The 26,450-nt window shown below is 40.2% G+C and overlaps 3 protein-coding genes across 3 annotated transcripts in view; 2 read left to right on the top strand and 1 right to left on the bottom strand.

Moving 5' to 3' along the window:
- ADCY2 (adenylate cyclase 2) overlaps positions 1–1,957 on the top strand; it is a 159,274-nt gene extending 157,317 nt beyond the window's left edge. Inside the window, exon 25 of the mRNA XM_026048527.1 lies at positions 1,225–1,957. Within this exon, the coding sequence (XP_025904312.1) occupies positions 1,225–1,377 (153 nt within the window). The 3' untranslated portion in view covers positions 1,378–1,957. The remainder of the gene's footprint in view (positions 1–1,224) is intronic.
- A 4,241-nt stretch (positions 1,958–6,198) lies between these two features.
- CUNH5orf49 (chromosome unknown C5orf49 homolog) lies at positions 6,199–14,466 on the top strand. Its single transcript, XM_026048552.1, has 4 exons — positions 6,199–6,263; positions 6,545–6,821; positions 10,956–11,072; positions 14,287–14,466. The coding sequence occupies exons 1-4, from the start codon at positions 6,199–6,201 to the stop codon at positions 14,464–14,466; spliced, it is 639 nt and encodes a 212-aa protein (XP_025904337.1).
- Positions 14,467–17,602: 3,136 nt separating this feature from the next.
- On the bottom strand, positions 17,603–25,387 carry FASTKD3 (FAST kinase domains 3). Its single transcript, XM_026048528.1, has 6 exons — positions 23,936–25,387; positions 22,191–22,276; positions 21,338–21,494; positions 20,404–20,473; positions 18,613–18,727; positions 17,603–17,860 (listed from the first exon to the last, which is right to left on the bottom strand). The coding sequence occupies exons 1-6, from the start codon at positions 25,335–25,337 to the stop codon at positions 17,762–17,764; spliced, it is 1,929 nt and encodes a 642-aa protein (XP_025904313.1). The 5' UTR covers positions 25,338–25,387; the 3' UTR covers positions 17,603–17,761.
- Positions 25,388–26,450: the final 1,063 nt, after the last annotated feature.

Genomic DNA, 26,450 nt, shown 5'->3' with positions numbered 1-26,450 from the left:
AAGGAAGGAAGGAAGGAAGGAAGGAAGGAAGGAAGGAAGGAAGGAAGGAAGGAAGGAAGGAAGGAAGGAACCTATCAACTGTATATAACTATTTCAAAAGAAATTGGGCATGAAAGCAAAGAATTGAAAGAAAAAGTATAGGGAAAAAACAGGGGAAACTTTATCTTAACCCGGCAGAGGAATATAGTAAAGGAAATGCAGTAACAGATTAAAAGAGGACTTGAGGGTAATCCCATTTGTATTCTATGACTTTTAATTTCAATATATTCACTACATCATCTCTGAAGTACTCTCCTAATGTTTGTTATTTCTCCTAGTGTTTATTATTCTAGTAAGGAAATATCCATTACAGCTGTACATCAGACTAAATCCAGAAGGCGATGATGAAGCTTTTGTTTTACTGAAATATGCAGATTAATAATTATATAAATAATCATCTGTATATATTAAAGATAAACTTGTATAGAAAAGACCCTCAGATTTTTTCAGGCATTTCGTATTCCAAGATCACATTTTAATTATCTGTCTGTATGTTGTCTAGCAAAGTGAGGTCCCAGTTTGTGAGTGAGAGCACACAAAATGTGGGATTGAGAGCATTCAGAACTAAATAATACAAAACTAGACCTTGACTCTTGATCAGAAGTGAAAAGAGGATGGTCCTCAAAGTGATGCCATCTGCAAACATTTGTCCACCTTTCAAACAAACACAGTCACTCTAAGACAGATGATGCTATTAAGCAACCCCTGACCTGGAAGATTTAAGGATTTATGAACTGCTTCAAGTTTGTTTCATTGTCAGATTTATGTGAAAACTGGCAACAGCAGCTCTGACAGATGATGCTAGTATCTCACTATCACTTTATTCACACAGGCTTAATATTTGCAAAAAGATGGGGAAGCTCCATGGTCTGCTGAAATGAAAAACAGCTCTTGAATATCAGAAAAATGGTGTATGAGGATAAACGTTGTGTATCTGCAAGCCCTGTTTTCAATCTTAGACAGAAAACTGGTTATACTCAGAATAATACTTGCTATAAGTGACTAGAATGGGCACCCGGGAAGAGATTATTTGAAAGCTCAGGTGCTCCAACCTCAACTTTGAAGGTCTGCTAAACATGATGGCAAATCCCTTTTAATTGCTGAGCTGATGTTCTTGGCATACGGTGAAAGAAGATTCAGGTTTGCTCTTTTATCAATGTTGATCATATTACTGTATTGTTGCAGGTTACAGAGGAGACAAACAATGTCCTACAAACACTGGGGTACATGAGCACCTGTAGAGGAATCATAAATGTAAAAGGAAAAGGAGAACTGAAGACATACTTTGTACATACAGAAATGACAAGATCCCTTTCACAAGGGAATGTGGCATCCTGAAGAATGCTCGTAGATGTTATCAATCCTGTATTTTCAGGAAAGTGTCACGCACTTTTTAACTACATTTTGGCCCTTAACATGCGTGCTATTTTCTGGTATGTGGCACTTATTTTAATATGGCTGCAGAATAGTCCCATGATCCATCATTTGATATTCCTATGTTTGAGGACAGTTGTGTAGCACGCTCCAGGACTGGAAGACTGTACTGCAACTTGCACTGTTACACGAAGAGAAGAAAAGAAGAAACAGAAATTGGAGGTAGCTCATCAGGAAAGGACCAAAAAGACACGTTAGTGGCAAACGGGGGGAAAAAAAGGCAATAAAGCTAGGGGTGCATACTGTTTTCTGATGCATGGTGTTCTCTGGAAAATATGGTAGCTCCCCAATAGCATCAACTAATCTGATATTAAAATATACAGTATTTGTAAATAAGTTTACTCTGTCCACACATGATTTGGATGTCATCACCAGTTGCATCTCATAGCCAGGGACACGTTAGGTGGCTTGCTGGCATCCTTTCTGGAGAGAGAACTAACAACGCTGGAACAGTTTTGTACAAACGTGTCAAATGTTTTGAAGCTATTGTCTTTTGTAAGGTTAATTCATTAAAAGTTTATATGTACTTTGCCTTAGTGTTGCTGTCTCTTAGTTTTGCTTCCTTCCCATGGCTTCTCTTGCTCTCAACTTGTCTCCTGCTGCTGCTGCTTTCTATTCAGCAGTTAGATGTGGTGGCAGGCTGCAGCTGGCTGTTTCAGGAGCATTAAGTCTTTAATATCTGCTAGGTTTGCTCAGTCTTGTCAGAAATTGAATCTTCTCTGTTATCTTTGTCATGACTGATATCTAGGCACTTTGTAGCCTAGATATCCCTGGGTGATGCAGAAGTCTTACCCTCAAATCCATGAAAACTAGCAAAGTGGAGGATGCTGATAGCAGTGTTACTGCCTTGCAACAGGCCTGCTATGCTCAAACAGTAGCTAGGAGCAGCTGTACAACGGAAAAAAAAATTGGGGTTGTTTGGTTTTTTTGGTTGTTTTGCACTTCGATATCCTCTTTTGCCCTTGCCTGCCTTTCACTTACCTTTACAGTGCTGGATTTCATGGGATGTTTAAAACAATATCTAACTTACCAAAACATAATTATGAGTGATGGACACAACAATGCTAGATACATTGATAGATACATACAAAGATGTTAGATAACTGAAATCTTGTTGAATTAACAAGTATCACAATTGGAAACTTTTGTAGAGAGGGACAGGTGAAACGCCAAAAAAGCATGCAGTTGTACTACCTATGCACCTTTGAAGGACCCTGTAAAGCGTATATTTGCTTTGCTATTATCAGCATTGAACTTAACATATTCTTAACAGCCTAACAAGAACAAAATTAATAAAATCTTCCTATTTCAAAAATAACATAAAATTACAAGATTTTTTTTCTGGATAAGTCATGAATAGAGCTGTCAACTTGCACACTGCTAGCTCTGGCGTGCTAGTGTAGTGTAAAAAGCAAAGTATTCACAGGACAATCTTTCAGATTTCTCAGTCATGAAACATGTATTTCCATTTGTATTGTATTGTTGTCCCTTGAGAAGGAGTTCTCAAAACTGTGGGTCACAAATAAATGGCATCTGGCACTTGGTGAATGGTCATGGGTCACTCATGGCAGCCAGCTGCTCACTGGCAAATTGGAATGGCAGCAAATTTCAGAATGTCACAATTTGCAACAGAATAGACGGTTTAAATTTGGATCATTTTCAGTTAGTCTGAAACCGAGTGCAATTTATTCAGATGTTCAACATAACACAATCAACATCTCACCCAGCACTGGAAACCTTTCATCAGTAGCTTTCAAAATAGGTACCAATCTAATAAAGTTCCCATTAAAAAAAAAAAAAAAAAAAAAAAAAAAAGTTGATGTCCTTGATGTCCTTATCATTCCTTCCCTTTAATGAATAAATTAAGATAAATATTTTCCAGTGGAATGAAAGAGCTCATTGATACATTAGAAATAATTTGCTGGTCACTTCCAAAACCCACCTGTCAGATAATGTTGCTTGAGATTCCCTCCCTTCCACTGACTATAAATCTGCCATAGGAACATACTCTTGTTCATACAAAAAATATTTTATCTCTTAGACCATGAATGGAACATACTCTTGCTCATACAAAAAATATTTTATCTCTTAGACCATGAATGTATGCTGAGCCCTTTAAATCATACCAGTATTATCATGAGTCAAAGTAATCATTTCTAATTGTGGATGAACATCCTTTATGTAAAGTTGACATTGTATTGTCATAACTATATGCAGCTTTCAGGTATAACCTGTACCTTCAAGGTTGTGCTTTTCAACTGTATTCTTGCACATTTTGTGAATCTGTAGCAAACCTCGTACCTAACTTGATATACTTGCTTCTATTATTTTTTTATAAAAGTTTAAAAAGATTGTATTTCTGTAAGCCATAAAACATTAAAACATTTGAATGGCCATGAACTGACTGGTCCAATGACATGGAAGTATATACATATGATTTATATAATATAAATAATAAATATATAAATAAATAATACTTCATAAATACTATTGTATACAGTAATATAATCTTTTACTGTATTTTCAAATGTTAAGTATAATCAAAATAGATCAAAAGCCATTCAGAAAGCTCATGTCAGGCATTTCATAGCTGCATTTTATAGCTGCATTCAGACTCTTGCTACTATGCAGACAAATCCCGCTGAACAAAAGATAAATAGCCATGCAGTTTGGTGCCCTAGGCAAAGGAAGGTTCATATCATCCTTCAGTTGCTGCCTTCAGTTGCTGAGTATAATTATTAAGATCCCTAATATCATATCCCTATCCCTCTAATGCCATGAAGTGATTTCCATCCAGTAAATAATTTTGTTGTCTCCCTGTGCATTTTACTTCTACTGTTCATACTATTTTATTTTTCCCCTGTCTAGATTTACCTGGAATTATTTTGTTGTCTTTCTTCCATTCTTCCAGCAATTTCATCTGCCTCCTTAACTGGATATTTGAAAATATTTATGATTTGAAAACACGACAAACAAAAATCAGCAATCTGCATGTCATATATTCTACATCATAGTAAGGCTTCACTTTCACAACTTGTGTTGTTGCTATAGATAGTAAGTTGCTAGCAAATCACAATCTGAAAATTTCCAAAGGCAAATGGTGCACATATACCTAACAACAGGAGGCAGTAGCCAAAATATCAATTCAGTGATTCACTATAATCTGGGAAAAATGAGATCCAGAGGAGAAATCTTGAGACGTCTGCTGGATTGCGTATTCAAAGTCAGTGCTTGCCTCCCACTCAAGGAGGGCTATCAAGGGCCAAGAACAAATCTTGAACCTGCAGTTATTCTTTTTTTAACTAAGCAAGCAGTCAGGATTACATTATATCCTATTTATCCTTCATGAAAATCAGCTTTCATCCTCTTCATTTAAGTTTCATGTGCACTATGAAGTAACTATAGAATTTAGCTTTTCCCACAGAAGTACAACTAAGAGCACCCGAGCAGGGAGCACAGCCTGCTCATTGCTGGAGAAACAGCTAAACATCTGAAAGCTGGACTCTTGAAGAACAGTTCTCTATCCTTTCCTGTATAAATTAGTGGAGAAAACAAATGTAGAATAAAAGCTATATGTGCCTTAAAATAAAACAAGTACTTAAAGGAGCATTTATTTTCCTTAAGTACTTTCAACTTTTGTGGATATGTCCGAAAGGGTGTAGAAATCAACTGTAGCTGCTACATCCTGAAGTTCTTTGCATATTCATTTTAGAATCATTCAGATTTGGGAATAGGAATTACCCAGGTAAATTTTAATATATCAAAATGCATTACAATGACATTTTAATCCTGTTTGTAATTATGAAGGTATGAACCCCATTGAGTTGAGGAATGTCACTATCCAAAGCAAAGGTTCTGGCAAGAACTGTTTGCAAATCCCTGGTGGAATATTTTTCAAAGATAAAATATGACAATTGAGATGTTCTGCATGAAAATTCAGCTTTGACAGGAAGAAGTACATGTGAAGTATTTTGAAAGATTGACATTCCTGGACCAGGCACTTTCACGTTTGCATTTTAAATCAGTTGTTATAAATGGGAACTGTGATGTCCACTGGACGTGTAAAATTGAGTATTCTGTTTATTTATCTCGGTGAATGTTCATTTGGCATGGGGAACTAAAGTAGCCACGGAGCAGCTGTCAGTCATCATCCGAACAGTAACTGCAAATTATATCAACCAGTCATCATTTCATAGTATAATTGTTTTAAACAATTAGAGTAAAAATCATTATCATAATATACTTGAAAAGCCTGATTCACCGGTCAAGCAGTAAGGATTGCAGGAACAAGCCCACCAGGAAGCATGTGCAATCTGCAGACTGAGACTCAATCATGCAGTTATGGAGAGCCTCATTCAAAACAGTAGATACATTTCAGGAAATGAAAAATTGTCCTGGGTTGCTGAGGGACAATAGAACCCCTGGAAAACTGTAAAAAAAAAAAAAAAAAAATTGCTGGTGATGCACAGTTGCCTCGCCGTAATTTATAGCACCGCTAAAGAGCCTCCTTGTCAGGGACAGGTGTGTGCCCATGGCTAACAGGGTCCTGAGCTGAAACAAGGACTGTGTGCAAAGAGGGCCTTGGTCTTGGCCTCACAAAAGTGAGCACTGGTGCAATATTCGAAGCAGGAGAATTGAGGAAACTCAGCAGCAATCTGGGAGTCATTTTTGTTGTCCCTCTCCTGCCAGGAAGATGGGTTGCAGCAGTCACTGGAAGGGTCCATCATGGCTCAGGGAAGAGCCAGAGACACGTGGCGATCTGACCTTTTTGGAGGCCAAACTGCAAGGATGTGAGCTGAATCACTGAGCCTCAACATCCTTCTGGCTCTAAAAATACAAATTGTCTTGTTTGAAATGCAGAGGTCTTACTGGGGGAGTTGCAGGAGGGTAGTGCTACTCCCTAAAGTGGAGCAGGTTCCATTTTTTTTTCTCCTTGGGAATCTGATTGCAAAGCAAAACTTTTGACACCGGGGTCTCTGGACTGTGCTACCCTAAGCTCCCCAAGACTCGAGACTCATAGTCCCAGCAGTCTCCAGAAATTTCTGCTGCCGGAATTCTGTGGCAATTCCAGGCTTGCTGCTGGCCTTGGCACAGCTCCCGGCCAGCGTTACCTGGAGACAGCACAACAGGGCCAGGAACCCGCCACTCTCCTCCGAGTGCTGCTCCGTGCGGCCATGCAGAGGGAGGAGAAGGAGGAGGACAAGGATGAGGAGGGGGGAGAGGAAGGACTGCCTGCTCCGGCTGGGAAGAAGCACTGGCTGCCGCTGTCAGCCCAGTCGGCCTTCAGCTACATCCCGCCAGGGCGACAAGATGTGCCCGAGCTCAGCTATTTCCATCGGGGAGCCAAGGTGAGGACTAAAAGAGCATATACATGTACATATAAACTAATTTTAAGAAGAGCTTGGCCCCCCACGGTCAGCACTCCTTCCCACCAAAGTAAAGCGATGTACGCTTGAAAAGTCACTTCACATCTAGGAGGTGCTTCCTTCCCAGAGCATTATGTGGAGGCTGGGTAGAGTAATATATTTATATGTTATAAATGGTGAGAGCTGCGAAGACCCCTGGGGAAATCAATAAGGAGACACAGAATAACAAAACTTGGTGGGAGACCTCTGCACAGTGTAATTAAATCTCATTTAATCACTAAATAACTGATTAAACTTCATCACGGGAGATGAAGTCGCTCAAGCGTTTGGAAAGAAATACCATTAATATCTTAAAGGCCTCCTAAATCAGGCCCACCAGAATGTCACCCTCTTGCCTCGAGCTAGGCAATCTTCCATGGTAACTTGGAACTGAAGTAGTAATTTTTGCCCATGCAAAGGGTAGCTGATGCTTCTCACATGCGTACAGAAAACGAGGGAAGGGAGCAAAGCCTTGTTTACCCAGTCAAACATGCACTATTAGCAGTCCTTTTATGAGACGTTCCCTTTCCAGGTGAGGGTTTTCTGCATGTACCACACCAGTTTTGCACGTGCTCACCTCTAATATAAAAAAAATAAAGGGAGTTGCTCAAAACATGCTTGGATACCTGCATTTTTTTCTGAAGACTGAGCACTGACACTTAAAATGTAGAAACAGAAGTAGATGAGGTAGGAGACTCATCCCAATGCTTTGTGCTTCAGTATATGAGTTTTTATACTCATTCTCTGAACCCTTAATCCTCGATCCAAGCCTTAGTTATTTATTTTAATCAGAAATGGTATGAACCTCTCTGTCTTTGAAAGCCTATCACAAAAGACGTTGAACAGCTTTATCACCAAAAAAATAGCTATAAAAAGTTCTAAAGTCTCTATAACAGCCATGTAATATAGCAATATATATTTATAACAATACCTATAAAATCCTGGTCTTAACTGCCAGCACAATTGGGATTTGCAACACTTGTAGATACAAGTCTTTAAGAATAATTTTCAGAAAACTAAAAATGATTTCAGAATATCTTTCAGAATAAACTGCTATATCTTGCAGAGTAGTTTAACCTAATTTTATAAAGGCTCTCAGATAATGTAGCACATAGAATGTCGTATACCTTTACACAGGACTGGAAGGGGGTCCTATAGCTCTTCGTGAATTCTCTAAACCTCCCATTATGGTGCTTGCTGAAAGTTAGAAGTCTTAAAATGTGATTCACAACATTCAGCCCTGAGCAGGGGACTACTTAGCCTTATTTTCCAGGGAAATCCCAAGTTGACAAGCATTTCTCCCCTCTAGAACTGGGCATATTAGGCCTCAAGATGATTATCCCTTCCTCTTGACATTCACAAATGGAAATTTTCTAATTTGAAGTAATTCTCATCATGAGCTTTCTTTCTTTCCTTCTTTCTCTTTTGCTATAACCTAGTATATGTAGCCTGTGGATCATCTACCCTGCCAAACAGCAGGCTGCTGAACACGGAGCGTGCTGAGCAGTCATGACCAGCAATATGTGAGATGCTGGTCAAGTCACAGGGGACAGGAAGGAGCCCGGAATCCAGAACAAAGCTGGTCGTAGAATCATAAAATTATTATGGTAGGAAAAGCCCTTCAACACCATTCCTGTTACATCATTTCCCTACACATTTCTTGAAAGAGCAAATCTCTTTCCAGCATTGACTAGGTAGTCGATTTATCATCTTAGAGTCTCCTATGCAGATCAGCTTTTCCCTGGAAAGGTGCTCTGAGTCCAAACCTGAATGAGCACAGTTAATGTCATGCATAACAAAATAAGGCTGGGAAGTGAGTGCAAGGGCAAAGCTAGGCAAGGGCAGAGGGCTGATTGTGACATGCCCAGAGCTGATGGGACTTGCAGGGAGAACATATATCCCGGCTGCAGGAAATTAGCAACCATATGGTAGAGCTTTTGTTTACAATATAAAGTCCGCTTTCACACTCCAGATGACCTGGTTTGCAGAAAATGCTGCTCCAGTGGCATGGAAACGGAAAGTGATAACAGCTGTTTAATAGGTTTCTACACAAGGCAGGCCTTGGCCAGGGGGAGAAACAGATTTGACCATTCTTCTGCACAGTTAATTTTTATTTATATAGGAAAAGAATTTTGTTCCTTTTTTCATCTTTAGAGACTTAAAATCAACTGTATGTTAGAGACTGAAGCAGATATACATAGAGGAAGCCTCAGTATATGGCCAGAAGCCAGAAATTCCTGCCTTTCAGGGAATTGCTCCCTATATTGCTTTCCACAAGTTAATGTAGCCAGTTTGTATTGTCTTGCTCCTTCTGTGACGTGAAGGATCAATTTCATATGCATGCCTGGCATACTAATGAATGTTTGCAAAGAGCTTAAATTTAGCTGCAGGATGGAGAGGGTGCTCACCTTGAGGACAACTTGTCAATTCTGCAAGATTGACTTGCTCTGATAGCTTTAAAAATCAACTTCTCTACACATAGCCTCAGCCTAGGTCTACTATGTCAACATTTAATGACAAGGAGAAAAAAACAGCAATGAGTTATCAGCAAAGTAAGTGTGTACAGTCAAAATATGCAGAATATGCAGCCACTAGGCAGTGAACTTACATGGGGCTTGATATGCAAAAGACTGAAGAATATCTTGAGCACAGAAGCATCTTTGTATTCCTGGCAGAATATCTTTGAGCAGATTATCTGGGACAGGGCTGGCTTTCAACATAACATGCTGGCTACCCTTCTACAAGTTCCAGAAAAACTATGCTATCTGCTCTGGCACAGGTAGTAAGTAATAGGCAAATAAGGCATGTGAATAAGAACAAGGCAGCAAATAAGGTAGTAGTTCCTGGTGGAACCTTCCTTAACATTACAAATAAAATTGTTAGTGTGGGGAGGAAAGGTAAAAGCAAGGGTGCAGGGAAATAACAGAGGTGACAAATCAGATGCTTTTCAATATGCCTGAAATTCTATGAGGCTTGATGGTTTCTGAGAAAAAGGTGAAATAGGCCAAAAATCAAACCATCTCTTTTCTGCCCTGAAAACAGTGAGGCCCATGTAGCCATCTTGGTCAGCCTTGACTTGAATATTTTTGGAGCACAGCAGTGGAAAGGGTAATAACCATAAAACAAGAATTTTTCAAAGGCTAAATTAGGCACACTGTAAACTTAGAGTAAGAAAAAAAAAGAAAAAGAAGTCCAACAAAACAGATTCCTTCTCAGATGTGCAGAAAATCAGCCATCAGGATGGATCTTTACCAGAATATGAGTATTTTAAAGCTCATAAACAAGTGACAGCATATTACAACAGGGGTCTTACTTTTCTTCCCTTCAAATGAAATACATGCACTGATCAGAATTGCTTGATTGCATTTCATTAATGCATTTCTTAGTAGACCAGGTTTTCCATATTACTTGTTAGTGGTTAAGGAGGTCAGAAGATATCATAAATACAATCTATTTACAATATGCTGGTTTGTGCTTTTTTTTTTTTTAATACATGACAAATACTCTTTTATGCACACTACTTTCACAAGATTGGTAATCTGGCACATCACTAGACAAATCAGAATTCTGCTTTATTCAGAAGTTAAAAGGTGATTCCCTTACAGGGTAACTTTTTCGCTCCAAATGAATTTTGAAACTACCTGCCTTTCTTTTGCATTAGAGTGACAGGTCATTTGACAAGTTCAGGCACTTAACAAGGAAAATAGAAAGCTCAGAGAAGGAAAAGTTAAATAAATAAATAAGCCAAACTTTCAAAAGTTACAATAGATTACAGAGGAAAACAGAAAAAAATCCCACAATGGAAACCTCAGAGATGAGCAAAGCAAAAGCTCTAAAAAACATGTCACTAGATGATTTTATTCCATACTATTCCAAATGACATAAAGGTCCCTTCCAACCTTAATCATTCTGAGATTCCGAGATTCTGAAATCTGTTAAGAGTAAATCAATAATGTTAGAATTGCCATCATCTAAGGCTGTATGTGCACTGCTTAACTGTTGATTTACCTACATATATTCTATAATCATAAAGTTGAACAATCCTATAAATTAGCCTTTTTTTTTCTTTTTCTCAAGGCAGGGAGTGTTTCCACTTACGATTCCATTTTTAAAAGACCAGAGGGTTACAACAAATACCTTCACCGATGTGACAGAGAACACGCGAAGAACCAAGGTCTTAACATAAATGATGAGGTAAGCCTTAGATAATCTTATGACCATCTTTTTAAAAGAAATTTTGTTCATTTCGATGCTCCTGGAGACCATAGAGACCAGTTTTAACATTTATAATGCAACATATATTGGAGCAAAGGAAATAGAAGTGCACTAATGTCCTCAAAAGAAGATTTAGAAGAGAGAGGTAACAAATAAAAACACCCCCTTTCCTTTTCCCTGAGCTAGTTCTTGCTTTTTAATATCCTGCAGATTTCTACTGGCACATTTGTTAGTCTAACTTTCCCCAGGCTGATGTGCTGGAGGGAAGCTGGTGCAAAGGAGAGCTTGATGAGACCAGGGACATGCCTGGAAAGGGCTGCCCAGAGCCAAAACCTGTGAGCCCAGCAGGGTCAGTGTTTGGTGTTCAGCCTCACAGCTGTGGAATTAGACAGCCATTTTCTTCACCAGCTGCCTTGAAAACATAAATACTATAACCTGTAGTGTATTAAAAAAAAACATATTTTTTTTCTAGGCCACAGCTGACTAACATATTTAGATCTATTTGTATGCAGAGGAGGAAGGCATCAAAAACAAAGTGCAACCTGTATTAATGGCCTCAAAATACTAATAGTTTCAAGGTTGGGAAGAGGTGGGTCAGAAAGGAATAACTGCCTATGTAAGTTGTTATATTATGACAGAGGAGAAGGGAAGAGAGAGACCAAAAGTAAAATTACTGTAATTGCCATGGGATGAAACTGTCGAGATTTTGGAACAAAGGCCACTGCTTGGAACAAAGGCCACAGGCTTTTTACCTGCCTAGTAGTTATATATGTTAAACATTTCAGTATATAGCTGCAGTCTTCTTCAATTCTAGCAGATAGAACAGGGAGGATTAGGCAGACACTGAACAGTCACAGAAATGCCCATTACTGTTATCTGCTCCCACTTATTCAGCTGCAAATCTGCATGAGGCCCAAAGCTGTGTAAATGACAACTCCAATTAAAAATGATTTTTTTCTTGTTATTTTTGTTTGTTTAAGCAAAAAGAAAGCAATCCCCCCAAGCTAAACACAACCTCCCACCTGGAGGCTTATATAAAAAGTCATTTATGAACGCAGAGTTAAGGTCTTTACTGAGATCTTGTGCCCTTGTGGTTATCAGCAGAGCCATTTTTGCTTAGCAGAACCAATTTGCTTCAGGAAGCAAATACCCGCAGGCCAGAAAATGCATGCAAGTGATTCTGCCAGGGAACTATTCTGAGCAGGTGTCCCTTAATCCAGGCCTTTAATTAGCATGGAGACAGAGGGAAAACACAGCTGTTAAATGCTACAGCCTGATCCTCATGCACATAATGACACCTAACACTGGACTTACCCCTTGTTAAATGCATGCCCCATACTCAATTCCCTCTCTCATAAACCCAAAGGCACTCACAGAGTTTGTATAATAGTATTTTTAGCTATATTATAAAAAGTAATCAATTAAAAAGGGCAAAGGCTGAACTGGCTGAAAAGGCAAAGTGCTTTAGTATAGCACAAAAGGAGACAGGCTGGATCTACCACAGTGCAATCCTTTCTTGGAAGTGAATAAAGCAAACTGTGCAGAAGCCAGCCCTTCCTTTCCTGCAGGGAGTTTTGGTGCGCACCGGGAGTCTGGCAACTCCATCACAGATACTCAGCTACAAGTAACAGGGACTGCAGCGAGGGTGTCCTCTCAGGGAAGCCGTTGCCAATTTCTGATGTTATGATGGTAGAATTAGAGGCCACAGAAGCATGAGCAGGACACTTCCCAGGCAGCTGCTGTAAAATTTGAAATCTGCTGAATGCAGATCCTGCAAAAATAATGAAATACCATGGGTCTACTTAATGCTGTGCTCCAAATGGAATCTGTTTACTTAAAGGGAAAATAAAGCTATCAGGATTACATGCTGCTGCCTGCCATTGGCACTGTAAACCTTGTTTCCCTAGCAAAAGTCCTCTCTGAGGGCACAAAGTTCTCTTGTTTCTCCCTTTTCAGCTTTATCCACAGGTGAGAGGAGGAGGAGGAGGAGGAAATGTCTTTATCTTTCTATATCTCCCACATTTCTTGACCGTTGATTTTTGTCCAGGTGTAGTCATAAACTGGTGTGCTGGATAGGTGTTAATACAAGACAGGCAGAGGGGAGAGAGAGAGAGTGCAAGTTGAGGAGAGAATGTTGCTTTGGAATAGGGGTTTTTGATTTATCTGAAAAAAAGGTTTGCAGCATCCTCCCAGCAATCGCCAACATAGATAATACCCAAACTGTGTTGTGGACTCAAGTCTTTTGGTGCTCTTTGTAGATGTTATTTATATCATAGTACTAGGCAAACACACCGGGGGCCAAGGCTGGTTGTTTTAGCCACTGCGCAAACAAACACGCAGTCTGATATATGCGAGACCTTTGGCTGGGGAAAGGAAAACAAACAGATCCTGCCTTTCCCTTCTGCCTCCAGAGCTCCCTGGTGCTGTAGCACAGGAAGGGACTGCAGATTGCGGATAGTGATTGCACGCTCCCTTAAAGAGCAGTGTAATAAGCACAGGCTGGAAAATAATCTTTTCTGGCTTGGGTTATTTTCAACAAATTCACTTCCCTTCATCACAGAACAGTTGCTTTTATAATCTTACAGCTACAGGCAGTCTTAGTAAAACCTTGCATTCTGCAAAAACGCAGTAGCATAAGCTTTCTGTTCTTCATGGGAAGGCAGCATGGACCAGTGGTTGCTCAGGCTTTTCCTTACGCTTAGGTTTTTCTCAGGCAGTGGTTTCAGTTGTGCCAGTTGAGTTATGTATTCTTTAATACGGAACACAGATTAAATCCATTTTATTTCTCAGATGGATCGCTCAAGTCAGTGCACCAGGAAAATACAAATAGCACAAATAAAATGTCTGTGCCGCTTTCCGGTAATGAAGTATTTAGTTTGCTAGTGAGCACCTGGTAATCACTGCCAAGTGTATATATATATATATATATATATATATATATATATAAAAGTCTACAATCATTTAAGACACAACTCCATAGCTTATCATATTGTCAAACATGTTTTATTAATAGGACTAAAAAAAAAATAGGTTGATGGAACCATAAGAGTGCAGTTTACTGCTAAATAACTGCACCTTCCTATTGCAGATGTTGTACAGCTGTTATTTTAGTCCAGGACACAGCACAGTAGGCAGTAACTACCTGCTATTTGCTCTGTGATTCTTTTATAAGGAGAATTTTGTATTTTCATAGGAAACGGCAAGACCTGTGGCTGTCTTGTCATCCTCAGATTATGGGAGACGCATAAAAAAGCCTGTGGAGCAGCTGATTCGAGATCACGCCAGGATTAATCACGTGAAGGCAGAATTCTACAGGAAAAATGGAATCACCTGCTTACTGGAAAAACCCTCTCCAAGCCTGGACCCATGCTAAATCTCTTGTAACTGTCGTCACCCACAGCGCTTATGTGGTGTAAAAAAACCCCAACAATCTCGTGTCAAAAGAGAAAATAGTGCTTCTGCCTTTTCCTTTTCTGTTTTAGTTGGTAAGAGTGGTTGGGAATAGAAAAGGATGAAATAGCAGATGTACATTTCCTCATGGTAATTCAAATGATTCTGTCTCTTCCTACATTCTCATTAACATCTTGTGAAGAGCAGCGCAGGAACTGAACATTTTAGAAAGCAAAGCTGGAAAGAAGAGACCTGTTCAGTCAACGGCCTTTCCTGTGCTATTACAGGCAGTGATTCTGCACAACTTGTGTTTGCAGAATTTACATTTAAGTATACGTTTCCTCCTCAAGGATTGGACACTGATTATTTAATCTCCAAAGAAGCAAAAGGAATTGCTATCATACATCGTATATGAAACACATGAAACAGAAATTCAACACAGATTTTCCAGAACAGATAGCCTTAGCTATAGAGGGGCAAGTAAAAGATGGTCTGATTTTCAGAAGTGCTAAAGATTTAGCAATTTCGAAAGACTCTTAAGTGGAAGTCAATCCAAAGGGAACTTCTGAGTGCTTGGCATTTAAATAGACACTAAAATCCAGGTTTACCTAATTTCAGGCATCAATTTTGCTGACTTAATTAAACAATGGTGTCTGAGGGATCTGTTCAGCACAACACAAGAAAAAAATCATCTTTGGATGTTCATCTAATATTTAAAAACAAAACAACCCTAAGGGCACAAACACTAAATAGTTTCATATCAAGGAACAAAAAAACACATGGATTGAGCGGTACTTACTTAAAAAACATCTCTAGAGTAAATGTCTACATCTCCTTACATATTTACTGCTTTGTGTCCTTACCAATTCTGTATTTTCATCAGTTTTAATGTGAGGAGATGGAACATACAAGTATATTCATCAGCTTAGTTCCCAAGAGACACTGACCCTGCTGTTTAACAACAGCAGAAGCAGTATTGTTCAATGAGGAATGAAAACCAGACTGGGAGTAGAGAAGGACTAGAAGTCCACAGCTTTGACTGACACTGGAGTTCTGTTAGGCACTGCTGAACAGCAAACCCAGCTCATTTGCAAGAATAGTGAGTCTGCTACTGAAACCCAGGAAATAAAAACAAAGAACAACTTAATCTGGGATGTGCAGAAGCAAAATATTGATCAATGAGTCTGTCTGTGGCCAGGTGTAAGAACTGGAGTACAAACAGCAGCCCAGCCTGTTGAGGTCTTTGCCCTCTTCCTTATTTATAACCTGCAAGTTTTCCCTTTTCACTGACTGATGACAAGGGAAAAGGATGGTAGCTCCTCTGTTCCTTTTCAGCAATTAATGTTCCATCAAACAAATCCAATAGCATTAATTGAATCAGATTCACAGCAAGAACTGAGATGTATGTGTTTTCTAGCAACATCAGAGTGCTTTTAACAAGAATTGGTATCAAATGCATGCCAGTGAATATATGGCCCTGTTCTACCCAGGTTATTTTTAGTTTGGGACAATCAGTGTAAATTACTTCTCGAAAATGTCCCCCTTACTGTATTTACACACTGTGTGTTTTTGGAAACGGCACAAAAGCAAATTATTTGAAAATACCACCATCTTCTGGCTAGCATGAGAAAGGGACGTCACCAGTTTGCTTCCACCATGGCAAAAGGGGAGTGTGACTCATCAAGCTATTATTAAACAGTCATCTTCAGTTGCTTGGTTATGAAGATGTGCAGGTCAAGTCCAAAGGGGATCGTGTGAGTGTTGACTCCCTACTTCAGTGCTCAGTTGTTAGTGCCAAATGAGCATCTTAGTGACTTCTTTTGTATTAGAGGGAACTGTGAATGTCTACAGACACCTTTCACTTGTTTTCCCTCAATTTCTTTTGCTAGGATGACAACTGGTATGTAATGGATGTGCCGTAAAGCTTCCTATTATACTAGTAGAAACTATTTTAGGACTTCCTTTTGCTCCCTCATCTGTCCATGCAAGCACACTACCGTGAGCAAGGGTTTCACAAATGCAATGAATTAACCTAGGTGGGTAGGACACAATATGAATCATATTCTAGATCTGGATGTTACATCCAAAAATCTCCAGGCGCTGCTGGGACAATTGTCAGACACCTGCAACTCACAAATTATTAACAGTAGCCTTGAAAGGAAGAAGTCACTTTCTACTTTGACTAATGAAATATATGGAACTTTTAAGGATACAAAAGTTTTATGTATTTGTTGCAGTGTCTGCTTTGCTACATATACATCTATGTGGAAAACATGGTATTTTGATCTTCCTGTGACAGTTCATCAAGTATATGCTATACGATGAGAATTAAGATTTGTTACTTCCCCTGTAACCATCTGTGAACTAACATGTTAAGTCAGGGTACATTTTTTATCCCAGCTGAAGTGGTTACTGCTTCTAGTTCTTCATTCCACCCTTCTGGCAGAATTTATATACTCATGAATAAGAAATGATGGTAAAGAACATTCTTCTGCTTCGGAGCTTTAAAGCATTAGTGTGCTAAACCATCAATTTCAGCTTAGCAGGCTGTTCAAACTAAGGCAAATCTGGACTGCCTACATCACCCCACATAGCTGAAACTGCCCAAATCCCACCTGACTGCTACAAATAGCCATCCAGAACCTACATCTCTCTCCCACAGACAGCTGTGAAAGTCCACTACACTGGGTAGCTGTCATTTCAGAAAGCAAAATGAATCCTTTTCAAAGCTCTGTCTTATTTTGTGAAAAGCACCACTACTTAGTGACAGCCCTCTGGCCCTCTGAAGGATGAGCAATGAGCCAAATTGCTTGCTAGTGGAACTACTGCACACTTAGTTGGGAAGTCAGACAGTTATGAGTGAATTACATAATATTCTTTTATGCTGTCTAGAAAAGCCTTGACTGGGAACATGGCATATTCTGAGCATTTGACAATGGACAGCACCCTTAAATATAGTTCCATCTGTCCACCTGCAGATTTGAGTTAGAACCTGTGCAAATGCAGCACTGACTGCTTAACTTTTATATCTGTTAATATTAAATAGGTATGAAGGCATGAGCAGCAAATAATAAAAAACTGTAAATATTAAACCAAACCAAAACACTTTTAAGAAAATATCTTGTTCTTTATTACTGCTTACATATCAATTGTTCCAAATATTGGAAGATCTCATTTTTAGAAGCTGTTACATAGAAAACAGATTTCTTTCTCCATACACAATATTTACACTCGATAGTAAAAAAGATCAACTTGCAGCACCGTATTGTTTGCCAGTGTCAGCATCTGAGTCCATATGCATGAGGGAAGATTTTTTTGCACAGATATTTTGCCATTTTTCTGCAATTGTTTAGAGTCTCTATCTCAAAAAACGGAATCTGGAAATGAATAGAAAAAATGATTACTGGAAACAGATTTCAATAAACAACTGAGTAATATTCAGTATCTTTCAGACATAAAATAGTATCTTATTTTAGATATAAATGTATCTATATCTATACAGATATAGACAGTATCTTATTCAGACATAAAATCACATGTCAACGATTTTTCATCTGTAAGATCAAACTTTTTATCTTAAATGTATTATTGACATGTTAATCTTGTCAGAACCACTTGACTGGAGGTTACCGCAAAAAAAAAGCAACGTTCATAACAGTTAAAGCTAAATAAATTAAATATGTAGTCAGATTTATGTAGGAAGTGATTAAAACCAGAAAACTAATCTTAAAATTATACCAGTAACTCTTATTCCAAGATGTGTTTAAAGATAAAAGAAACCAAATTTTATTTATTCAACATGCAAAATAAAGGTATGTCTGTTTTACTTACAATACATTCCAGTTTTTAGATTTTTTTTTCTCCAAGTTTCCAGTCAGATTTCTTTTAAAAGTATCTGATTAAAAACCTAGTGCCGCATAATTCTTAGACAGCACTTTCACTTACGGCAATATATGAACCTCAGTTTCAAGCAGCAGCTGTTTGTGCACAAAGAAAACCCTCGCTAGGCAGATTGAACAGAACGTAGAAAGGGCAAGACCACAACAGCTTTAAACACTGCAACACTGTAAAGGAGTCATTTTTCACGTGCTTTGTTAGCCTAAAGCAAATTGCTGTCTTTGGACTTTACCTGCACAACTTCATAACCGAGTAACTTCAGATGCCTCTGTTTAATAGCTTCTTCCCCCAACAGATGGTGGCTGTTAATGCAAAATCTATTTTGACCATCAATACAGAGAGCAAGTCTAAAATAAAGCACAGATACTATATTTCATAAAATTGTCCATATAACTTCAGTCACCAAAACTACTAACACTAAATTAAAACGACAATCACAGAATATTCAAGGTTGGAAGGGACCTCTAGAGATCGTCTAGTCCAACCCCCTGCTCCAGCAGGGACACCCAGAGCACGGGGCACAGGGCGGCATCCAGGCGCGTTTGGAAGATCTCCAGAGCAGGAGACTCCACAGCCTCCCTGGGCAGCCTGTGCCAGGGCTCTGGCACCCTCACAGGAAAGAAGTTCTTCCTCACCTAGAGATGGAACTGCCTGTGTTGCAGCTTATGCCCATTTCCCCTTGTCCTATCGCTGGCCACCAATGAGAAGAGCTTGGCCCCTTCTTCCCTGCATTCTCCCTCCATGAACTTATACATGTTAATCATATCCCCTCTCAGCCTTCTCTACTCCAGAGAAAACAGGCCCAGCTCACTCAGTCGCTCCTTATAACGAGAGATGTTCCATTCCCTTAATCATCTTAGTTGCTCTCCACTGGACCCTCTCTAGGAGCTCCACATCCCTCTCATACTGGGGAGCCCAGAACTGCACACAGAACATGGCACTTCCAGGTGCGATGGTTCCTTTTACTACCAAAAATCCTTCTAGAACTAGATGCTGTGTCATGGGAGCTACCTATTTTAGAGTAAATGAATGCAGAAAAACAATACACAAAGGAAAGCAGAAACATAGTAAAAATGATCTAAAAAACTTACTTACATGCTTTAAACAAAAAATACCCTGTAAAATAATGACAAGAATTGAGGTCTTTCTAATGCTTTTATTTTGAATTCTTCTACTAGGAAATAACAAATAAAATACTTTCTCAACTCAGAAACATTTAAGCAGCTAACTTTTTTCAACTTACTGTCACTTCAATTTAAATGTGTGCATATGGTTGGTAGCACCAAAGATTATAGGCGTATTTTTATACACCTTATCATGACCTTATTTATATGCAAAAGTCAATACCAGAAAACAAAGACCATTCTTAAATATTTAAGGATAGGATTTTTGAGGGGACCTATGTGACTTTGTGAGGCAATGTCAAGGCCAAGTTGAAGAAACATTGTCTTTTCAATTCTTTTTTTGCCTACTCATGGAAGTGCAGTTGCAAATACAGCTCAGGCAAGTTTCTTAATTTTGTCTCTAATGCTCTCAAACTAATCCTTGATTTACTTGCATTTTTCAATGCAAACAGCATCTGTAATAAAAGTCACATTATACAGGAGCTCTTAGAAAAGTAAAAATGCAAACTGAAGTTTGCTTAAATTCATTAAATTGGTGTGGACACTCTCAATCCAAATTACTATTATTCTTCTTTTTTTAAAAAAGTGTAAATTAATTAACAGATCAGAAAGATCCTATATGCCAAACTAAGAACACTTTGACCTTGAGTGTCAGTGGGGAGAGAGACTAATTGTTTGACACTATATAATCAGAAGGCAAAATAATCCGGAAAAAAGAGTATAAATCATTCATTTTACCAACTTTGTCCCTTTATCTGTAGTTTCAGTGTAAAATCTTAAGTTTGTGGAGACCAATGGCAAAATTCAAATTATTTTAAATTTTGCCATGTGTTCACCCCAGGCCTTCTAACAATTTGTTTGTGCTAACACTTTACTTGTGGTTTCTGTTATTCTCTTACCGTCTGTGTACCTCTTCACACTGGGCAGCGGGCAATACAAAGCCTTCTTCATCTAATTTAATCTCAATATCTAGTATAGATGAAAAGACAAGTGAAATTAAGATTCAGCTCATACAACAATAATTTTCATTCTCCTCCAATTTATTGTTTGATACAGTAATTAAAATACTACAGCAACGTTTTCTTCTCAATGATTCTCTTTCCTGCCTTTTTTTCCCCTGCCAGTTGGCTGATTTTATAGGTGATATGATTTTGCAAAGGAACACTGGGACCTAACCCCTGCCAACTTCGACTCCATGTGAGGGCTGAAATGGGCACCTGCCTCTTCCTCCAGCCTGCTTTGGCATACAACAACCTTCCTCGTTACAACCTTCTCTCAGCCTCCTTTCCCAGGGCTTGGAACATGCCCTTCTGCCCACCCTTCCACTCCAAACTCCCTCCGACTGTGAGTACTCAGGAGCTCTTGCTAAAGCAGGGAGAGTTCAGGAGAACACAGAAGAGTTGCCCAGCTTATCCCCAGCAGATGGATGAGGCAAGGGGCACTACCCTGTTTTGCTTTATGTTATGTAGATTGTTTACAGGATAAGTAAAATGGGGGCTGATATTAAAAATAAAGAGCACAACTATTCTCAATGCACACTGGATGTGTAAGTCCAAGCAATTTTTCAAAGTAACATTGCAGCATTTTCTCTCCTTATTTTTCTTTCTTACTCTGAAAATGCATTTACTTAAATTTCCTTGTATGTTTCCTAATTTCAAATCCTCAGTATAGTCTTTTTTTGGAACCTAGTTTATTTTTCCAAATTTACACAATTCAGAATGCAAACAAAAGTAATAAAATCAACCTTTTTTTAATTTATGGAGAACATGATCTAATATTATCGCAGTGCGCACACACATTTTGTTATTAATCTAAAGAAATTATGTTGCTTACCAACTGTATAGAAATACGGCGTTGAAACCTCTGATGCAAAATATATTCTTTTTTTCAGTAAATAAAGTAGTCCGGTCTTCACTCTGTTGAGGAGATGAACATCCAGAGAACTGCCAGGCTGAAACTTTACTTGATACTTTGGAAGGAGTTTGGGGCCCTATAGAATGACAAAGTCAACCAACAAATGACAACAAAAACAACAAAAAAAATCACTTCATTTATCAAGGAAAAGAAAGAAAAGAAATTGAATTCTTCTGTTGTTATTTTCAGCAATAATTAGAAACATTTTGTAAATAGTCAACCAAGAGAGAAATTTGGGGTTTGGTTGGAAAACATTTTTGTATTTATTTCAAGTATTAATAAAACGAGAGTTTCCCAAATATGCCCATTTCAAAGCCATATTGAATAAGAAACTTATAGTCAGAGGTAGGATCTCCTAGAATTTAAATGAAAAAAGCCCTAGCACATCCTCAGCAGGCCTCTAGGCCACCATGCATGCCATGCTACTCCTGAGAAATACAGAACAGTTTCCATTCTCCTGCAGTCAGGCCAGCATGGTCAGGCCAGGTCCCTTCTGTGCTCCAAGGCTTTACAAGGCAAGCACAAACCAGGGGGCTCAGAAACACACAAAAGGAATGTTAATGTAGGGGAAGTCAATTCCATCAAAAATACAAATACATCAGTTCAGTCAAACATGCTGAAACACTTGTTGCATCAGGAAAAAAAAAAAAAAAAAAAAAGATGATTTATCCAATTCCAGTATTTTTCTGGAAAAGATAGTCTTCTATCAACAGGGTCCTAATGACCATATCACTTCTTGTTAAGATCAAGCCTGATTTCGCACCTACCGTACCTCATAAAAGGGGCACTCCAAGGTAGCAGTTAAAAAAAGCTGGGTTAGCTGGGAGGTAACAAATCTGTCCAAACCAGGTGGCTGGGCTGAAAAAACAACAATTCAGGTGTTCAGGTACAACTTCCACCAAGTATTATAACACAAACAATCAGGCAGAAGTCAGCTGTGAAAGCATGCAGTTTAAAATGTGGAGGACTCCTTTTACCCTACACCGTTGGCAGCTTACTTGAGTAAATGGAAAGACAGTTGTGAAATTAAATATTCTGAAAAATGAGGAAATGATTTACAGAAGTATCACAAACATTAAAAAGAAAAAGCACATAGAACTAGAACGATCTTAGTTAAGACTGTAATTTCTTCCAAAAAATTCAAGGACGTTCTGCAGAAATAAGCCTGAGCCAAGATGTTCTGCAGAAATAAGCCTGAGCTTATTTATCTTGGATAAATAATCCATTTCCTTCTTTATATATGAGTATCAGAATACAACTCACATTTTTATCTAAATACTTATAAAAAATACTAGCTCATTGGTAAGTGCTGATCTTTCTAATGGTGCCATATATTACTGGCTCAGCTCTCCTCCTTTCCACCTCAGTTAAGCCGACAGTTACACACTGCAATTGAATTTGTATCAGATTTATCCATTCTACACGTATCAGTCTTCACAAACTGATCCTAGCACAATGTGAGAGAAACACAACCAGGCTGGAAGCAAGAATATAATACAAGAATCCTTATCTTGAAAAGGATAAGAATCCTTATTGTGACTGAAGAAGGTGACAGCACATGTCAAGATCTAGTTTTATTTTAGCCCACCTGACAAGTCTGAAGTAATGCTGCCTGACAGGAGGCTGGGAATAAAGTTGTAAAAGCACCTACAGGCAGTGGAGCTCATTTTAGTCATTCGTCAAAATAAGACTTGAAAAGACATTTTGTACTGCCTAAGGTTTACAAATGCTATGTGCACGTTTTTAAGACTTACTTACCCAAAAAACTAATTCAAATTATTTTTCTCAATGCTACATTTCATCTAATTTCTCTCCAGAAATTGTATGAACCTAGACTAAATTTTATAAGGATCTTTTTTTTTTTTTTTTTTCTGGCTGGCCTGTAACAGGGTTGTAAGCAAGACATGGAACAGCTCTTATACCTTTCCTTACTCATGTTATAATTTAGTCCCTATTTTAAAGGCTACAAACGGAGGCTTCTTGACAACTCTGACACTGTGCCTTGCCCTCAGTTCTGGCCTTGGGACCAGAATGTTTCTGGTGCTCAGTTCTGATGCTTGGTTTGCTCAGTTCCATAGGGCTTCATGAGAGATGTCTTGCATAGATACTGAGGTTTAAACAGCTGGAGTTAAAAGATGTTTGCTGCACAAAATAATTCAGCCTAAAAACTGTGCAAGACATAGGACAACTCTCAAGGGTAACAGAGGGGTAGTATTTTCAGAAAAGCAGAAGGATTACATGAAAGGAAGATTTTAAGGTATTTCAAATCTCTGCTTAAGATTGCACAGCAAGCATAACTTTCAAATTCCTCTAACTGACATAACCTGAAGGCTAACTGCAGCTGTGATAAGAGTGCTCCAAATTTCAGCTTCCCTATCCCAATTCTCCAGTCACCTTAACCAGGTCACTGCCAATTTGATGGGATTAGGCAGATGCAAGTGAAAAGAAACGGGACAAGTGACATACCATGTAATAGCAAGGGGGAACACAGCAACAGACAGAAATAATGCCCCTTACCTTGAAGCTGTTGCAGAAAATAGGGATTAAATATTTTTGCCAGAAAATTGACCGGGTAACGCTGAACGAGGACACACGAGTGCAGCAGGTTCAGCAAGGTGTGAGGTCGAAACTGGCCAAAGCGAGTACGCAGCACACCCTCCAGCTTCCCAAACAACAGGGGTGCACTCGGGGGAAGATAGTTCAGAGTCCCGAAGGGCATAAGGCACTCGGCAATCTGCTCGGTGGTAAATCCATCGGCGCCAGAGCTGAGCACTTCTGCCACTGCATCCAGGATGGGCTTTGAAAGGATCCGCTTCTGGCAGCAGTACTTCATGACCGTGCTGATGGCCTCTGGGCGCATGGCACGAAGGGACTTGGGGATGTGCATTTCCAGGGCTTCTGTAAAGACCTGCTGACGATGTCCGAAGTAGAGGAAGGCTTCTAGCACGCTCACCAGTTCATGGTCTGTGAAATAGGGAACGTGCTTCACCGAGTGCTTGCACAGGGCAATGACCAAGGAGACTGCCTGAGTCTGACGAAGAACCACCAGCGAATTCAGCACCGTGCTCAAGAACCTCGGGCTTAGCTGGGAAGCTACGCTTAAAGTGACGTGGTTCACTCTGTTTAGCAAGTCTTGGTACTGCTTCCCTTCTCCAGCACTCCTCTGCAGCATCCTATAAACTGCCACCAATTCACTAGGACCACACTTCGCAATGTCTTTTTCTTGCAGGTGGCTTAAGATTTGTTCCAGGATTACAGAAGCTGGGCCTTCCAGCTCAAGCAAAGCCTCTCCAAAATCACACAGGTTTTGGGTGGTCAGCTGCCCTTTCCCGAGCCGCTCCTGACCCTCTGAAAGCAGCTTTGCTATCAGGGAGCCCCGTGGATCTACACGCAGTTTAATCAGGGCTTGCAGGGCACTCAGCAGCCCAGTGTTGGACAGTTTCGAGGACTCATATTCAAACTGAAAGCATAACGCCCTGAAAACGTCCGAGTCTTTCAGTCCACGGTCATCCACCTCCACTTCGGAAATCCTCTGCAGGGCTGCTGAAGCCATGGTGTCAGACATCATTTCCACAGAGCTAAGAAACTCAAAAACCTCTCTGGATGTATCAAGGCCCTTCAGCTTCCCGAAAAACACCTGCTCATCCATCCACCTGTCATCAGGCACACGGCCGTTCCCGGCATCTCCGCACAGAGGCACCGTTTCACCAGCAGGGACAGACTGGATCCGCACGGGCACGTGGCTATTTCGGCAAAGCACGTACTGACACTTCACCCTGGCACGCGGCATCCTCGTGGATCCCCCTGGAGATCCCCCTCGGGGCGCCTTTCGCTGCCCGCCCATAAAGCTTTTGCTCAGAGTCATCCCCGCGCACCTGCTCGCGCAAAACCGCCAACCTCTCAGGCTGATCAGAGCCATGGCGCCCCAGGAGCATCCTCAGAGGCTGCCTGTGGGAGGGAGAAACGCGCGTGACACACGTTGAACGCCAAACGCCACCGGCGCTACCAAAACCGCGGCCGACAGCGCCCGGCGCCCGGCCGCGCGCCCACTCACCTCGGCGGCCATGACCGGCGGCGCGCGGCGCCTGCCGGGAGCTTCCGGCGGCGCGGGGGCGCCGGGCGGTGCGCAACTTCCGGCCCGGCCCAACGGCAGCGAACGGGAACGGTTGGGAACGGTGCGCGCGCGCGGCCTGTTGGGCTCCTTCGTTCTCGGCCGCCTTCGTGGGTGTGCGTATGGCGCAGGCAGCTTGGAGAAGCGGGGCTGAGGAGGAAGGCTTTAATCCCGGCGTGGGGGTGGGCTGCAGGCCGGGGAGCGGGTGGGAAGAGGCGCCCGCGCCGCCGTGGGAGCCGCGGCCCCGCAACGGAAGGCTCCGGTAGGGCGGCTTTGTGTTCTTAGGGGGGGAAACAATCATGTCTTACAGTAGCACTTGTGTAAGGAGCTCTCTCTCCTTACGCAATATGGAAATACGGAACGAAAAATTATGTCTGGGCACTAAAGCACTTAGGCATTGCGGCAAAAATCTTACTTCAGAGAAGAAGTAGCTTTTATCGTTGGTTTGAACTTTCGTTTTCAGTGGTTTGACTTCACCACATGAAGTGTGGTGTTCTCAAATGTTGCTGTTTTCAAATGCAGCTCACAAAAAAAAAAAACCCCAAAAAATCCAAGCAGTTGCAAACCAAAAGTTTAAAAATAAAATATATTCTCTAAAAAGGAAACAAAAAAGTGTTTCTTTGTTTGCAGTGTGTTTCTCTGTTGCATTGTTTACAAATTGGCACTGGGCGTATTGCAATCGCCGTGCCCCGCTGAGGCGATAGAGCACGTGGAGCTGGTGCCTGCCGGGCCCTCATAACCAGGGCCTGCAAGCAGCTTGGCTCGGGGCAGTGGCTTCTCTTTCAAGAACATGTCTAGTTTTAAGTTAAATATGTGGATTGCTGACCTTTACGGGAGCTCTCTTTAATAAACAAAGCAATCTCTTGCTGTTCTACATGCAGTGTATTTACTTTTTTTTTTCTCCTTTTTTTCTATAGTGTC

Source organism: Nothoprocta perdicaria, unplaced genomic scaffold (assembly GCF_003342845.1).
Source record: "Nothoprocta perdicaria isolate Ctin4 unplaced genomic scaffold, notPer1 scaffold_55, whole genome shotgun sequence".
NCBI classification, from domain to species: domain Eukaryota; kingdom Metazoa; phylum Chordata; class Aves; order Tinamiformes; family Tinamidae; genus Nothoprocta; species Nothoprocta perdicaria.
This window is presented reverse-complemented; position numbering and strand designations above follow the sequence as displayed.

Coding starts and splice junctions, on each gene's coding strand:
- CUNH5orf49 (XM_026048552.1), top strand. CDS start 6,199: ATGGCTCAGGGAAGAGCCAGAGACACGTGGCGATCTGACCTTTTTGGA. Junction 6,264..6,544: donor GGAGGCCAAACTGCAAGGAT/GTGAGCTGAATC, acceptor TGGCAATTCCAG/GCTTGCTGCTGGCCTTGGCA. Junction 11,073..14,286: donor GTCTTAACATAAATGATGAG/GTAAGCCTTAGA, acceptor GTATTTTCATAG/GAAACGGCAAGACCTGTGGC.
- FASTKD3 (XM_026048528.1), bottom strand. CDS start 25,337: ATGGCTCTGATCAGCCTGAGAGGTTGGCGGTTTTGCGCGAGCAGGTGC. Junction 21,495..22,190: donor TGGAGTGCCCCTTTTATGAG/GTACGGTAGGTG, acceptor GTCATTCTATAG/GGCCCCAAACTCCTTCCAAA. Junction 18,728..20,403: donor TGTGAAGAGGTACACAGACG/GTAAGAGAATAA, acceptor GCTTTATTTTAG/ACTTGCTCTCTGTATTGATG.